Raw genomic sequence first — 14,800 nt, 5'->3', positions numbered from 1 at the left:
GATTTTGCACCATACGCCAGAGTTGTTTTACAAGCATAGCGAGATTGAAGGCCCTTAGATCACGGAAACCCATACCTCCCTTCCTTTTTGATTGAGAGAGCCTCCCCCAACTCTTCCAATGTATCTTCCTCTCATTTTCAGCTTGTCCCCACCAAAACCTTGCACACATCGAGTTTAGCTCATCACAAAGTTTTACTGGTAATAAAAACACACCCATAGTGTAAATGGGGATCGATTGGGCCACTGCCTTGATTAATATTTCCTTCCCAGGTCTAGAGAGGAGCTTACCCTTCCAACCTTGCAGTTTCTTCCAAACTTTATCCTTTAGTTAAGCAAAGGCATGGTACTTTGCTCGGCCTATCAATGTGGGCAATCCCAAGTATGTCTCAAAACGCTCCACCTCCTTCACCCCTAGAGTATTCTTAACCCAAGCTTTTTGTGTATTTGGAGTATTGCTACTGAACAATACCGAAGATTTTTCCATATTTATGCATTGGCTAGAAGCTCTTCCATACGTCTGAATGATACCAATTACTTCATTAACCTCCCTTTGAGTAGCTTGGCAGAAAAGAAGAGAATCATCTGCAAAGAGCAAGTGGGAAATCCTTGGTGCTCTCCTACAAATAGACACACCATGAATACGCTCCTCTAACTCTGCCTTTGCTAACAAAGCAGTAAAGCCCTCTGCACACAAGAGAAACAAATAAGGCGAGAGGGGATCTCCTTGACGGAGCCCTCTAGATGGGGATATATGGCCAAAAGGTTTACCATTAATGAGAACAGAGAAAGTTGGAGTTGTAATGCATGTCATCACCCAATTTATCCATAACAGAGGAAAACCCAGTTTAGTCATAATACCTCGTAGAAAGTCCCACTCTACCCGATCATAAACTTTGCTAATATCAAGCTTGAGAGCAAGAGATCCCTTCTTTCCTTTCTTTCTTCCATGCATTGTGTGCAAGGTCTCATATGCCACCATCACATTATCAATGATAAAGCGACCCGGAACAAATGCACTCTGTGTAGGAGAAATAATCTGAGGAAGGACCTGCTTCAATCTGTTGGCTAGCACCTTTTGAAATAATTTTATATATGACATTGCATAAGCTAATGGGCCGGAAATCTGACATTTTTTCAGGTGACTGTACTTTGGGAATAAGCACAATATTTGTGTAATTTATTTCAGACACCGTATTACCAGAATTTAAAAAATCTAAAAGAGCAGAGATCACATTATCACCAACAATATGCCATAATTTTTGGTAGAAAAGAGCATTCATACCATCGGATCCGGGCACCTTAGTTGGTCCCATTTGGAACAAAGCTGTCTTTATCTCCTTAGCACTGACCTCCCTAGACAATAAAAGTCTCATCTCCTATGTGACCTTCTGTGGGACTGCTTGCAGACATTCTTCTATTTGGCTACACTCACCAGCACTAAACAAATTCCCAAAATAATTAATTGCCACCCTTGCTATATCCTCTTGTGCTTCAACCCAATTGTTCTCCTCATCTCTAATCCCATGTATAGAGTTTCTCCGTTGCCTTTGTGAGGCCTTTGAGTGGAAAAACTTTGTGTTTTTGTCCCCATGTTTCAACCAAAGTACCCGGGATCGTTGAGCCCAATAAATTTCTTGCTGCCTTAGTAAGTTGTCTAATTTTTTGCTCACCTCCAAAAATTCAGCCCTGTTCTCCACTGTACATTCCTCTGCTTGTAACACTTCAACCCGAGTTTGGAGTTGTTTAATTTCCTTTGCATCGGGGTGTGTTCTAGATGACCCCCAAGCTTGTAATTCATCTCCGCATGTTTTAATCTTCTGCCTTATTGCTTCTAAAGCTGAGCTGCTCTCCAAACTTTGTTCCCATGCTTCCTTAATTACCTCTTCGCACTCTTCCCAAAGAAGCCATGATTCTTCAAATTTGAAACCACGCCAGCCTCTATTCCGAACTTGTTGCTTGTGGGACCTTGTTTGTAATATTATTGGCGCATGGTCAGAGGCATGGGATGATAGATGGGTCACTGTAGTCAATGGGAATTTTCTTCTCCAACTTCCTGTGGCCACAGCTCGGTCAAGCCGCTCCCTAGTATTAGCTTCTCTAGGCCTTTTGTTATTCCAAGTGAATTGATAACCATGGTATCCCAAATCTTCTAGTTCATTTAACTCCAGTGCTTCTTGAAAATCATCTATAAGTCTTGCTTGTGTCGGTCGTCTGCTTAATTTTTCAGAAGAGCTCAGAATAGCATTAAAGTCACCTATACACATCCACGGCCCGTTCACAAAGGACCTGAGATGATTAAGTAAAGCCCATGATTTAAATCTTTGATTAGTTTCTGGCCAGCCATAAAAGCACGTTAAGAACCATGCAAAACCATCCTCTTCAACCACCTTAACCAACACATGATGCATGGTGTAGTTTATTAATTCCAGTTGCACCCCATTCTTCTAAAGTAAGGCCAGTCCACCTCCTGTGTTTGGTTGTTTAGCAATAATCTTATTAGGAAAAACTAAGTCTCCACACCACTCCTCAAATCCATCCTTGTCAAGTCTGGTCTCCATTAAGAAGCAGACATTGAGATCTTGATTCCTCACGATATTCCGGAGGCTTCGAACTGTCCAAGGGTTCCCAAGCCCTTGGCAGTTCCAACTTAAAAGTCTCATTGCTCCCGGCAAGGGTGTGTCTCCACCCTCGCCGATTTTTCAGAAGACAAAGTTTGCTTCCCATCCACCTTTTGCTGCTTCAAACCAGGCGCATCCCAGATATCGTGTTTATCTTCCTCTGTGCAATGCATGGTCTTATGTTTCCCCAACTTCTCTTTATAATTATTTCCTTCACTTGCAACTGGCCCAACTTCCATACGCACTAACCGGGTCCATTTTGATTTGGGCCTACTACTAAGCCCATCAACTCCACTATCAATTATCTCATCAATTTTCAATTTGTCTGAGTCAGCACATCCCTTCAAGTTTGAAACCTGTCCCACTATTCCTGTATATGCCATAACTCCACTTTCCATTCTAATAACCTCATTACCAACCGTTTCGGAATTACTTTGCTGAATATCCGGAACAAACCCTTGATTCACGCTACTTCCTTTTTCACTTACATGGTCTCCGTTAGGGTTTTGGTTGTGATCTTCCTCCGCCACCGTTTCGTCCACCTTATACGACGGATCTCCGTTAGCTTTCTCATGTTGCTCCAGTCCAGCACTGCCTTCATCCGAATCACTTGGAGTAGTTTTTCGTTGTGGTGACCTATGGCGGCCACCGGCTGCTTACATTCATTCCCCATATTGGAATTGCACCGGACCTTCTTTCTTCCCTGCTGCAAAATGGCAAAACAACGGGAGTCGTTCATACTTGAAAGTAACCCACACTCTTTCACCCTCTGACCCAGCTAGATAACTCCCTCTCCTCAATGGTTTCGATATTGGCAATGCTACCCTAACCCTCATGAAATAGTTTTGATCGTCATGTTTTCGCCTTTTCTCAACTTCTTCCAGAATTCCCAATTTACCACCCACTACTGCTGCAACTTGTGGGGACGACATATCAAACGGCGCCCCCCAAATCTGAACCCATAGGGATGCATGCTCAATTTTTACATTACTAGCACTCATCCCCTCCTGCCACCTTTTCAACATGAGTTAACTGGTTATCAAACGTCCATGGCCCTCCCTTAAGGATTCGTTCCATATCAAATTCAGTTTGGAATTTGAATTGGAAAAGGTTTGATCCCACATCCACTATCTGCAGTCCCTTGTCTATCCCCCACGCTCTCCGAATAGTGTTTTTTGCCGCTCTCTTATTGAACGGCTTGCATGTGAGGAACTTCCCAACTAGACTCAGAGTGCAACTCTCTATCTCTGCCACTCGTTCTTCATCAGGGATTGCAATTACATCTTCTTCATCCACTGTTAATCACATATTCTCCAAACCCTCAATAACATCCTCAGCCATGATAGTAAACATAGTCTGCTGTAAGTGAACCGGCCGAGAAATAATCAGAAAGAAAGAAAGCAATACCCTTAGTTAGACTAAGGGAGGGAGGTTCTCGTACTTTACGAGGGAGAGAGCTCCTACCAGAGGAGAATGGATTTAATAATTAAATTATTTTTAAGTATACATAAACTTGGAATTCAATTTAAACATAAATATGTATATAACAAAGATTAAAACTAATAGAATATTATTTTCAGAAAATTTATTTATTTATAGAATTTAATGTGTGTTTATATATAAAAATGACCAAGAGTTAGGGCAATTGAGTTCTTTGTTACTTTATTTCAAGTTAAAAAAAAAAATTAAATTAAAAACTCCGCAAATAAATGTCAAAAATTGAAGGAAAATATAATAATAAAACTAGATGACTCGAATGAAATTGTTCGGTTTGATAATTTTCTAAAAAATTGCTGATTTTCTATGATTTAATTGGTTTTTTTTTTCCTTTTTTGCAAATCCAATATTCTTTCATACGAACCAAAAAAATTGTACGATTTACCGATTTAAGGATTCAACTGCCAGTTCTGATAAAAATGATCCAAGAAGGCCGATGGGCTTAAGAGTGTAAGGTGTCCGAGCTATTCTCATATCCGTCTTCCAAGTATTTGCCCTACCCTTTTTTCTTTGTGTATTTTGTTAATTTTTTTAATTAAATTTTTATTTCCAAAAAAAAAAAAAAAAAAACACCAACTTATGATCACTACTATTTTCCAAAATAACTAGTAACAACATGAAGATAAGGTACTCCTACAATTAGGTTTTTTATACCATCATGAAGAATAACATAAAATTACGTATCAAAATCTAGGGGGATGCTTTTTTGTTTTCAATAATTGAACAACTCAAAAAAAAAAAAATTTTGAACAAGAGACCTAACTATCTGATTGACCCACTGGCAATAGATGAAACTGTGCAAACACCAGCAGATGTGGTGAATGGAATATCTTTGTATGAGGCCACTAGTTCCGTGTTAGTGTTCAGATCCACTTGCAATGTTTCCCAGACTTTCTTCTTTGGGTTCAGGATATCATCAGGCTCACCACTGAATCCAGGAAATGTAACTCTTTCTCCAACAGTAGCAGATTTAGGTGGATCAACCAATTCAACCTGAATTTTTTTTATTAAAAATCTCATTAGCTTTCATGTTTGATGATCCAGACTTAAACAAGCAATGACAAAGCCAGAAATTTTTTTCAAAGTGAAACTTATTCAAAATCAACCATGGGCTTTAATGGGTATCATAAAACCATTTTCTGAAACATCTTAACACCACGCAACAAATGATGCAGCCATTTTTGCGACAAAAATGTGTCATTACCCACCATCACAACAATCTCTACCAAAATTATATACTCATGACCATTAAGCCATTTTTTAAAGCTATTAGATGAACAATATATGTGGTTGCTATCTTCGTGTTAGCAATCTGTATTGCTTTCTTTTTTTTTTCTAAATCAGTAACACCAAACTATATCTTCAAGGGATGATGAAGGGTATCATCACTTCCAAAAATGGTTTACACATAAAATCAGATAAGATGCAGACCCTAATGGAAAGGTTTCATGGGTTTGCTAACCTTGGTGTGGTCACTGTCCGAAGCAGCAAGAACCATTGCTTGTGATTTTATACCCCGCATGGTTGCTGGCTTCAGGTTGCAAAGAACACACACCTTTCGATTCTGCCAAAGAATCATATGTGTGAACTACTAGACTTGCAGATGAATTATCAAGAAAAAATAAAATAAATACATTCCAAAATTATGATCTGTAAGGGAAGTGAACAAAAACCTGCATTTCTTCAAGAGGTATATACTTCACAAGTCCACTAACAACAGTGCGGGTCTGTCCTTCTCCCACATCAATCTCTTCCACATAGAGGGAATCAGCATCAGGATGCTTCTGAACACTCGTAATAAGGCCAACACGGATGTCAAGTCTTGTAATTGAAATTTCTGTCTCAGCATTCGCCTTAGCTTTGGATTCAGTTGCAGGTTTTACAGGCCGTTGCTTTTTTCCACTGCTATCTGTTCCATACAATGCCTCACCATATTAAGCAACTACTACTAACAAATTAGTAGTGCCTATGATTAATCAAGAAGTATAATGAGAGGTATGAAAAGACACACTAATCATAGTACTCCTGTAATATCAACTTGTCAAGCAAAATGTGCAAGCCACACTTATCATCAAAACAAAATAGTTAGCATTTGAACAGAGAAGACCTGTGAAGAACCTAATTATAGAAGAATAAAAGATAAATTAATTAGTGCTTTTATGAACTTATTGGTTGGAAATATATAGGGGTGGCAAAATAAGCCCAAACCCATTTGTCTACCCAAACCCACCCACTCTAATTGAACCCAAACCCACCCAATTATTAGTTGGGTTAAATGGGCATCAACCCAATTAGACCCAGTGATTATTGGGTTTTCACTAAAAACCCATTAAGCCCCATTTAACCCAAAAACAATATACCCAAATTCAACCCAACCCTTCCCATTAAAAAAAAAAACCCTCACGTTTCAGTGTTTGGGTTTTCATTTTCCCTCACTCTTCTTCGTCAAATTCTCTCCGGCAGCAATCTCCGGTGTTTCTACGATGGAGTCGAAGCCACCGGTTTTAGTCTCAGCAGCTGCCGCCGCCGCTGTTCGCTGCTCGATTCTCGTCGGCTCAGGGAACTGCGGCTGCAGAGACGGTGAGTGAGGAGCAACGAGTTGATAGCAACGCGAAGAGCCGAGTCAACCCAGACAGAGACCGAGTCAACACGCCTTGGTCACAGGACTTCAACGCTTGGTACCTGGATGTCATTGCCAACGCTGAGCTCGCTGACTATGGTCCCTGTGCATGGCACCATGGTTATTCGCCCCTACGGTTATGCCATTTGGGAAGCGATTCAGGTTAATTCTATTTTCCAATGTAATTTCATTTCTCGAGAAAAAACAAGGTATACTATTTCTTTTGATTTTTGGATTCACAGTGAAAGTTTTGAGGTTGAAATAACATTTCTTTGTATTTGTTGCACTGTTTGGTTGCCAAGAAAGTGAGAGAAAATAGAAAAGAAAAGAAAATATTTTTTTATTTGGATTTTTAATATAATTGATGATGTGGATGTGCTTATGTGGAATTTTTTAATACCAAGAATGGAGTCTAGAGAGAGTGGAAAAGAGAATCCAAGAAGGTGTTGAAGTTCTCAATTTAATGGCATTTTGGTAATTTTGATAATTGGGTAATTGGGCAAATTGGGGTTTACCCATAATAATTGGGTTGGGTCGAATTTGGGTTAGAAGCAATTAGTTAAATGAGTTTTAATGGGTAAATGGGTTTTATATGCCCAACCCAATTATGCCCATCCCATACCCACCCATTTGACACCCCTAGAAATATAGCACATCAATGACACCCAACCATGCAACGTGTAGCAATTGAGTTGGCAAACACTAGAAGTGAGTAAATAAATATAATATCAATAAAATTCAACCTGAAACTTTTGTTTTCTTCAGTTTCTCCGCTATCTTCTCTGCTTCAGCTTCTGCCCTCACAATCCTATCAGCTTGGCTTCCTGCAAACTTCTCTCTGAAGAATTCTACTTCTTCATCTTTCTGAACATTTGTTTTTGCTAAATTAGTAACTACGAGACAAAGCCCACAAAATCTCCATCACAATTCACAAAACAAAACATAGAAGTAGGAGAGTTATACCAGTTCCTTAAACAATGGCTCTGGTGTCCCAATTTTGTGACCAGCAGGTAGGATCTCCCAAGGTCGGCTTACCCTATCAATATCTCCTTTTTCAAGCAAAATTGGAGTATCAGGAGGCAAATTAAGCTGCTTAAGTACCTTCAACACAACCAACAATACAAATATTGTTAGCAGCGCAACCATATTAGCTAACTCGCGATAAAGAATACTGGCATTACCCTAAGTGCCTCAGAGAGATCTACTGGTAGGTTAAATTACCTCAAGTGAAAAAGATGGCATAAAAGGTTCTAACAAACATGCGAGAAGATATACTAGCCCAGCCGAAGTTCTTATGACAAGAGAGCAAGAAGGTCGATCATCATTGTAAAGCTTCCAGAATCGGCTTTCCTACATAGCAATCATGAGCAAAGTACACCTTAGGAGAGAGATTTTGTTTCATGGGCAGCCAAAGGGCAATTTCCAGCCAACATCCTCATAAAAGAACATATTAAACAAACATCCAAATCAGTACAAACAAAAATGTTCTAGACTTACTTGTAGATATCCATTCCCTTCACTAGAAATGCTCATTGCAATTTTAAGCCCTTGCTTTAGTTTAACCTATACAAAATGCAAATAAGAATGTCATTATTATGCAAAAGCAATTAGAGAAAGTGGGCATGGGGCAGCTTCTGGTTGCATGACAGTATACTAGCCAGTATTTCAATCACCTTTTCCATGGCTTCTACATATTGCCCCACATAGTCAACAATGCTACCAACCAATTTCCTAGTTGGCTCATGTTGCAATGGATCTGGGTCAGCATCTGAAGGCTGAGGAATAATGGAACCATATCCTTGACCTGTAAAAAGAAACTCGGTTATGCACTTGCAATTTCTCTTCATACCAGACAAGCCCATTATAATAAAAATGGCAAAACCATTTGGAATTTCATAAATATTAAAGGTCTTGGCATAATGTAAGATGGACTATTGGCACCATTTTGAACTCTCTAAAATATAAATGCCTTGCAAAAATAGGGTTTTTTTAATAGGTAAAGTTACTAAAGACTGAACCCCAAACATTATACTGCCAAAAAGGTAGACATGCCACTAAGCCAGAAGGCCATTAGTACACGTATATGCAATAGGCATTGAGAATGGTTCTAATTCAGGGAGGCACTAATTAAAATGTGCCACTTCTATAATTTGTGTTCTGTACTATAACGACAATCCAGAAATATTATAAGTACGTACCACAATCAGGAGAATCAAATAAAAAACTAGCTGAACCACAAAACTTTAAGGAACTTAAGGTACACAGCCAACCAACCTGGAGGTTTAACAATGAAACTCAAAACTCGATTTATAAAGTTGCCCAAGTTATTTAGCAACTCGTTGTTTAATTTTGCTTGCAAGTCGGCCCATGTAAATAATGTGTCTGACACCTAGTTTACACAAACCCATTCATCAATCCAGAAAGCAATTAGTAGAACCCAGCATTAATTCTTATTAAAAAAAAAAAGTAATAAATATATGCTGCTTACCTCAGGCCTATTAGTTAGTAAGTAATATCTCCATACTTCTACTGGAATGTTTGTATCTTTTGCATCATTGCCAAAGACTCCAATACCTTTACTCTTAGAAAACTTTCCTACAGAAACCATCCAAATGAAAATTCATCTAGTTCAAGATGTTTGAATGAGAAACACCATTGTTATGTAAAAGAGAAGGTAATTGATCAATCATCCATCTAAATGACCGATAAATTTACCACCATTGCACATCAGCTAAACTGCTATGAAATAGTTGGCTAACCTGCTTCATAATTCAAGTATTCAGTGACACTGATAGTCTTCATTAAAGTCCAATTTTCACCAGTTCCAAGAAGTGTAGATGGAAACATCACCTAAAACAAGAATATAGTAACAGTAAAAAAGGGTGTGGGGGAAGAAAAAAAGCAATCCCCACAACCATGAGGTCCAAGCCAAACCATAAGTCTCCATGACAATGATGGAAAAAAAGGACAACCAAACATTTACTAAGCTCAAAACATCTACCACTACAACTTAAGGTTTTTTTTATACCCCAAAGGGAAGATTCGAACTAGTGACCCCCACTTCATGAGGGGAGCCACAAGTTGCCACCTTATGTACAGTTCATAAGAAATAATTAATAAATAACCTAAATTCTGAAGCCAAAAATTTCACAAGTCTTGCATGCAGTATCTATGAGACCAATTAGGTGAACTAATAAAACTCCGCTGCTCCATGCTATTGAACTTGCATTAACATTGCCAATGACAAAACAACAGTTTTTATTTTAACCATTAGTACAATAACTTCACAAAGTCTCATCTCTTTAGATTTGATTTAATAGCAATTTAGATTCGAGTGTCATGTCATCTAACTTAAGTCGATAGCAATCAATATTTGGAAAGCGTAGAGGATTTTAACAAAGAAAATTGGTCGTGTGGTTACACTAAAATTACGAGTCAACAAGTTACTAGCACAATGATACAAGATATAAATCCTCATAAGGGTGAGACAAGATTTACAAGAAAACATACCAACTTAGTGACTGCCACAAGGTTCTAAAATTATATGCAATAACTCTTGTATGTTATTGTTATCTAAAAGATACAATGGTTACTGTAAACTTTTAAAAACATTAAGATGCAATAACAAATTGTATGTTATTTACAAGATGCAAAGACTACGTACATTTCTGGAAATATCTAACCAAAAAGACAAAGAAAAATTAGAAGTAGCTGGCTAAAACTGAAAACATGGAAAAGAATAACATAGATGTGTGGCCGTAAGAAGATTTCTTTAAAAAATAATTGAACTTCAGTTTCTCAGCTGGGGGGAAAAACATTGATAAGCATATATCTGACAAAAAAACAAAATCTAACATTCTAACTAATCTTAGTACTTTGAGTTAGTATCTTGCCCTCTTCTTAGAGTTATCAGAAAATTTTAACAAAAAATCACTTACAGTGTGGAAGGGCACATTGTCCTTGCCCATAAACTGATACAACTCTACATCTTCAGGATTCTTCCACCACTTCTCCCACTCAGGTGTGTGGCAAGCAGTAATAGAAACATATCCGATAGGCGCATCAAACCAGACATAGAAAACCTATCCACCACAAGTAAAAAAAAGGGTCAATTTGCCAAAATTTGAGATAAAATTTTAACAGGCCAGCATGAATTCAGCATGTTCGTATATCAACAACTAATAACCTTATCACTAAATCTCTCAAGTGGAACTGGAACCCCCCACTTCAGATCCCTGGTAATACATCGTGATTTCAACCCTTCTTTAAGCCAGGCATTTGTTGTTTGAATAGCATTCTGGCTCCAAGATCCAGCCACCGACATTTTGTTGATGTATTCTTCCAATTTGTCCTTCAGCAAGGGGAGTTCAAGAAACAAGTGGTTTGTGTCACGAATGTGTGGTGTCGTCTGACAGACCTGTTAGCACACAAAGCTCATGGATCAACTATACAAAATGTATAAATAAAACAAAATGGCATAATATCATACATCTACTGAGAGTAGCTTTCTTTATTTTTTTTTTTTAGTTTTTCTTCTTCTCAGAAAATCATGGAACAAAAATATGATGCTGAGGGCTCTGAAACAGGCCCCAAAAAGAGCTAGGCCCAAGAAACCAATCAGGACTCAATTAAACCCTAAAGTAAGTTTTCTGACTAGAAATTCATAAGTTAGTCAGGAAAATGATTACTAAGCACTAGTTTTCTTGCAATATAATTGGCTTGCAGAAAAACGTCCTTGTTTCACAATGATTTAAATTTTGTTTATAGCTTCAAAACGGTAATAACCAGAAGGATCAGAGGATGAAAAATTTATTCATTTGAAAGAGAAACAATCAAATGTCTGAGATAAATTGTCTTTTTTGGACAAACTACATATTTTAAAAGCTGAATGCGCAACATGGATAATATTTCATACAATCAGGTTCCTCATTTAGAATTTGATAATACAAAATAGAGACCTCAATATTAGAAGTAAGTTTTTTACCTTGCACCTAGGATCTTTTAATTCTGTCGGATTCAAAAGACTGCCACAATTTTCACATTGATCTCCTCGGGCAGACTGGTAATTGCACCCTTCTTTTGGGCAAGTACCCTCCACAAGCCGGTCAGCTAAGAACCTTTTGCATGTATTGCAGTAAAGCTGAATATGGCATGAATAAAGTGTTAGTAACAAGAGGTTAAATACATTTATCACCATTAAAGCCTATAATTGACCACAATAAAAAAGCTGTAGAACAAAAAGGAGACACCAGAAACAATATCCAATAATTGGACAACTAAACAAGAATAGAGAAGTCTTCTTTTTCTTTTTCTTGCATAAAAGAATAGAGTGGTCACGAATGTTATCATGTATAGAATCACACCAAGTATTAACAAGAAAATAACTCATACTTGCTGCATTGAATTCTCAGAAAGCCAATTGTTCTCCAAAATTTTCTTAAAAATCGCTTGGCAAATTTCCGTCTGTTCTGGGGTTGAGGTACGCCCAAATTTATCAAAACTTATATTGAACCAGTCATAGACTTCCTTATGAATAGCATGGTATCTGTAAATGCAGAACACATAAGATGGACTGATGAATAGCTTGAGGAGTATATTATTTTAAAACATCCATAAAAGCATTGAAAGAAGAAGAAAAAAAATGAAAAACATTAAAGACAAGGAATAGCTAAGGGAAACATACCACTTTATCCAATAATAAGTAACTTAGTATATTGAAAAGTATCAGCAAACAAATTGAAATTCAACATCATACATTGAATAAAGAAAGTAGAAAAACTCCAGAAAAGTAAGCCCAAATATTACTCAAGCTACTAAGCCCAGTATAGCATGATCAAGTCAAACAGAATCAACTTATAATAATCATGGTCATTTTTTCTCTTAAAACTCAATTGGAGTCTTGGACAAGGTTATGAAGATGAGTGTGGGGCCATGAAATCTCAATCATGCTAACATATGCAGTCGCTGTGTTTGAGAAAGTTCCAGAAAACATATTGAACCTCATTTTCTACCGATCTCTCCTTTATATTTTTATTTTTCTTCTGATCTTCAGGGACTAAAACTGAGGACAAGTTTCACATCGCCTGAGCCTAAAGCATAAATGGAGTTACAAATGATCCCATAATAATTTGATCACCATATTCATTGCAAAGTTCACTTAGCAACCAAGAAAAGTACATTTTTGGGCTGTTTGGTTGTGTGTTTTCATAAAGTAGTTTTTAAAACAGTTTCTAGACGACAAGTAGAAGTTCAGTAACGTGTTTTTAACTGTTCTCTCTTTTTTTTTTTAATTATTATTTATTTAAAAACAAAATACTGGTTTTAAAAACATGAACCAAACAGACCGTGGTGTCTTTTCATTTTCTCTATCTATCTCACAATCTCGCACAGATACGTGTTGTGTTGTTTAAACAATGAAAACTGTTGTTTAAACAACACAACCAAACAAGCCTTTAATATGTCCCAAGAGAATTGAATGCTTTAAAATGGGTACATTTGGATTTAGTATATTAAAAGAATAGTAGTAAGTGAGAGAAACAATATTGACTGAGAAGTTAAACTAGAAAAAGAAGGGAAGATTAAGAAAAGTTACTTGTCGCAAATCTGCTTAGGGGTGGAGTTCTCTTCCAGAGCTTTAGTCTCCGTGGCTGTCCCGTACTCATCAGTTCCACATATGTATAAGGCATTGTAGCCTCGGAGTCGGCAATAGCGAGCAAACACATCAGCACTAAGCACACCTGCCAACACACCAAATACAGATAAAAGGAAAATTGGGTTTGCTTTGTTTTGTTCCCTACATGCTTGCTAATAGTAATGGAAAGGAATATTATAATTATTGAGAGATACGTACAACCGATGATGTTTCCAAGATGAGGGACGTTGTTGACATAAGGCAAGGCGCTGGTAATGAGGATGTTCCGTTTACCCTTAATAGGAACCTTCGCCGCCATTTTTACAATTGCCTGCTTTTTTTTAATTCAATCTTCACAGAGTCAGCTTATTTATTTATTTTTCAAGGAGAGCTATATTTGTATTGGTATTTTCATTCTTAGCCGAACCCCAAATCACCAAAATACACACATTCATCATCACACTTGCAATAACACCCATTAAATACCCAAAAGAAAACGCAAAACAAAATCATAACGCAGTGCAAACTTTGTGGTTGCAGAATCATAGAAGACCTAGACCTAGTGAATGAAATAGGAAGATGCATATACCAAAATAACAATATTGATTATATCTAACACACTATTAACCCACTACTATGAATCTATCTAACACACTCACAATCTCAAACACTCAGCAGCTGCAAAAACAAATAACACAGAGACTCCAAACACAATTACATAACACAGATTCACATATTCAAACTTAATTCACAATCACCCTCAGCCAAAAAAAAAAAAAAGAACCCACAATCAAAGATTCACAAACATTAAGGAGTGGAGAGAGAAAAAACACAGATTCACATATTCAAATTAAATATGAAAATCAATGTTAGGCTTTGAAGTTGAAGGAGAGAAAAAAAAATACTTGAAGCAGATGAGATGCGGGATGGGTCAGTCACTGCCGCAATGGGTTGATCAGCTGGTGTGAGACTCGTATGGGTGGCCGATGGCGGCGGCGGCGACGTGGTTGACGGAGTCACTATCTTCTCTACTCTCTCTCTCTCTCTCTCTCTCTCGACTTTCTCTATATCTTGTTTTAAAGTTTCCTCTTTTTCCTTTTTCCTGAATTAGGTTAAGTTGAAATGTTGGATTGGGCTTTCAATATTTTTGGTTTGGGCGGCTGGGGGGTTTGGGAAGGGGGTTAAGGCTTTGGAAAGGGGGCCAATCCAATTAAAGTCTTAAGAAATTTTTTTTTTTTTTTTTTGAAGTGTGATGAGTGCTCATTTAATATCTAATTTTGGTTGGGAGAGTGGTAATCAACTATTTATGCATTCTTCTTACTAATAGATCGTGATTTAAGTAGGTTTCTCAATGCCCCAATGGTATTAGGATGCTATGTGGAGATTAAATTAATCCATTTTTTTGTCCCAAGTCTATATAAGTATGTGTATATA

The 14,800-nt window shown here is 37.5% G+C and overlaps 2 protein-coding genes across 3 annotated transcripts; both read right to left on the bottom strand.

The window, feature by feature from the left end:
* Positions 1-328: 328 nt before the first annotated feature.
* On the bottom strand, positions 329-2,408 carry LOC126702755 (uncharacterized). Its single transcript, XM_050401576.1, has 3 exons — positions 1,433-2,408; positions 1,149-1,213; positions 329-1,072 (listed from the first exon to the last, which is right to left on the bottom strand). Exons 1-3 carry the CDS (start codon positions 2,406-2,408, stop codon positions 329-331), a joined length of 1,785 nt encoding a protein of 594 aa, XP_050257533.1.
* A 2,330-nt stretch (positions 2,409-4,738) lies between these two features.
* LOC126701368 (methionine--tRNA ligase, cytoplasmic) lies at positions 4,739-14,478 on the bottom strand. Of its 2 annotated transcripts, none has more exons than XM_050399420.1 (18): positions 14,272-14,478; positions 13,586-13,700; positions 13,328-13,472; positions 12,127-12,280; positions 11,720-11,875; positions 10,922-11,152; positions 10,674-10,817; positions 9,495-9,585; positions 9,224-9,330; positions 9,010-9,124; positions 8,409-8,539; positions 8,233-8,298; positions 7,957-8,085; positions 7,699-7,836; positions 7,479-7,599; positions 5,789-6,024; positions 5,578-5,679; positions 4,739-5,108 (listed from the first exon to the last, which is right to left on the bottom strand). In XM_050399420.1, exons 2-18 carry the CDS (start codon positions 13,683-13,685, stop codon positions 4,878-4,880), a joined length of 2,397 nt encoding a protein of 798 aa, XP_050255377.1. In that variant the 5' UTR covers positions 13,686-13,700; positions 14,272-14,478; the 3' UTR covers positions 4,739-4,877. The 2 variants fall into 2 exon arrangements, with proteins under 2 accessions (XP_050255377.1, XP_050255378.1); XM_050399421.1 differs by having other exon boundaries at positions 13,586-13,697; positions 14,272-14,477.
* Between the last annotated feature and the right edge of the window lie 322 nt (positions 14,479-14,800).

This window comes from Quercus robur, chromosome 10 (assembly GCF_932294415.1).
Source record: "Quercus robur chromosome 10, dhQueRobu3.1, whole genome shotgun sequence".
NCBI classification, from domain to species: domain Eukaryota; kingdom Viridiplantae; phylum Streptophyta; class Magnoliopsida; order Fagales; family Fagaceae; genus Quercus; species Quercus robur.
The sequence above is the reverse complement of the archived record's forward strand: the minus strand, read 5'-3'. Positions and strand labels throughout refer to the sequence as shown.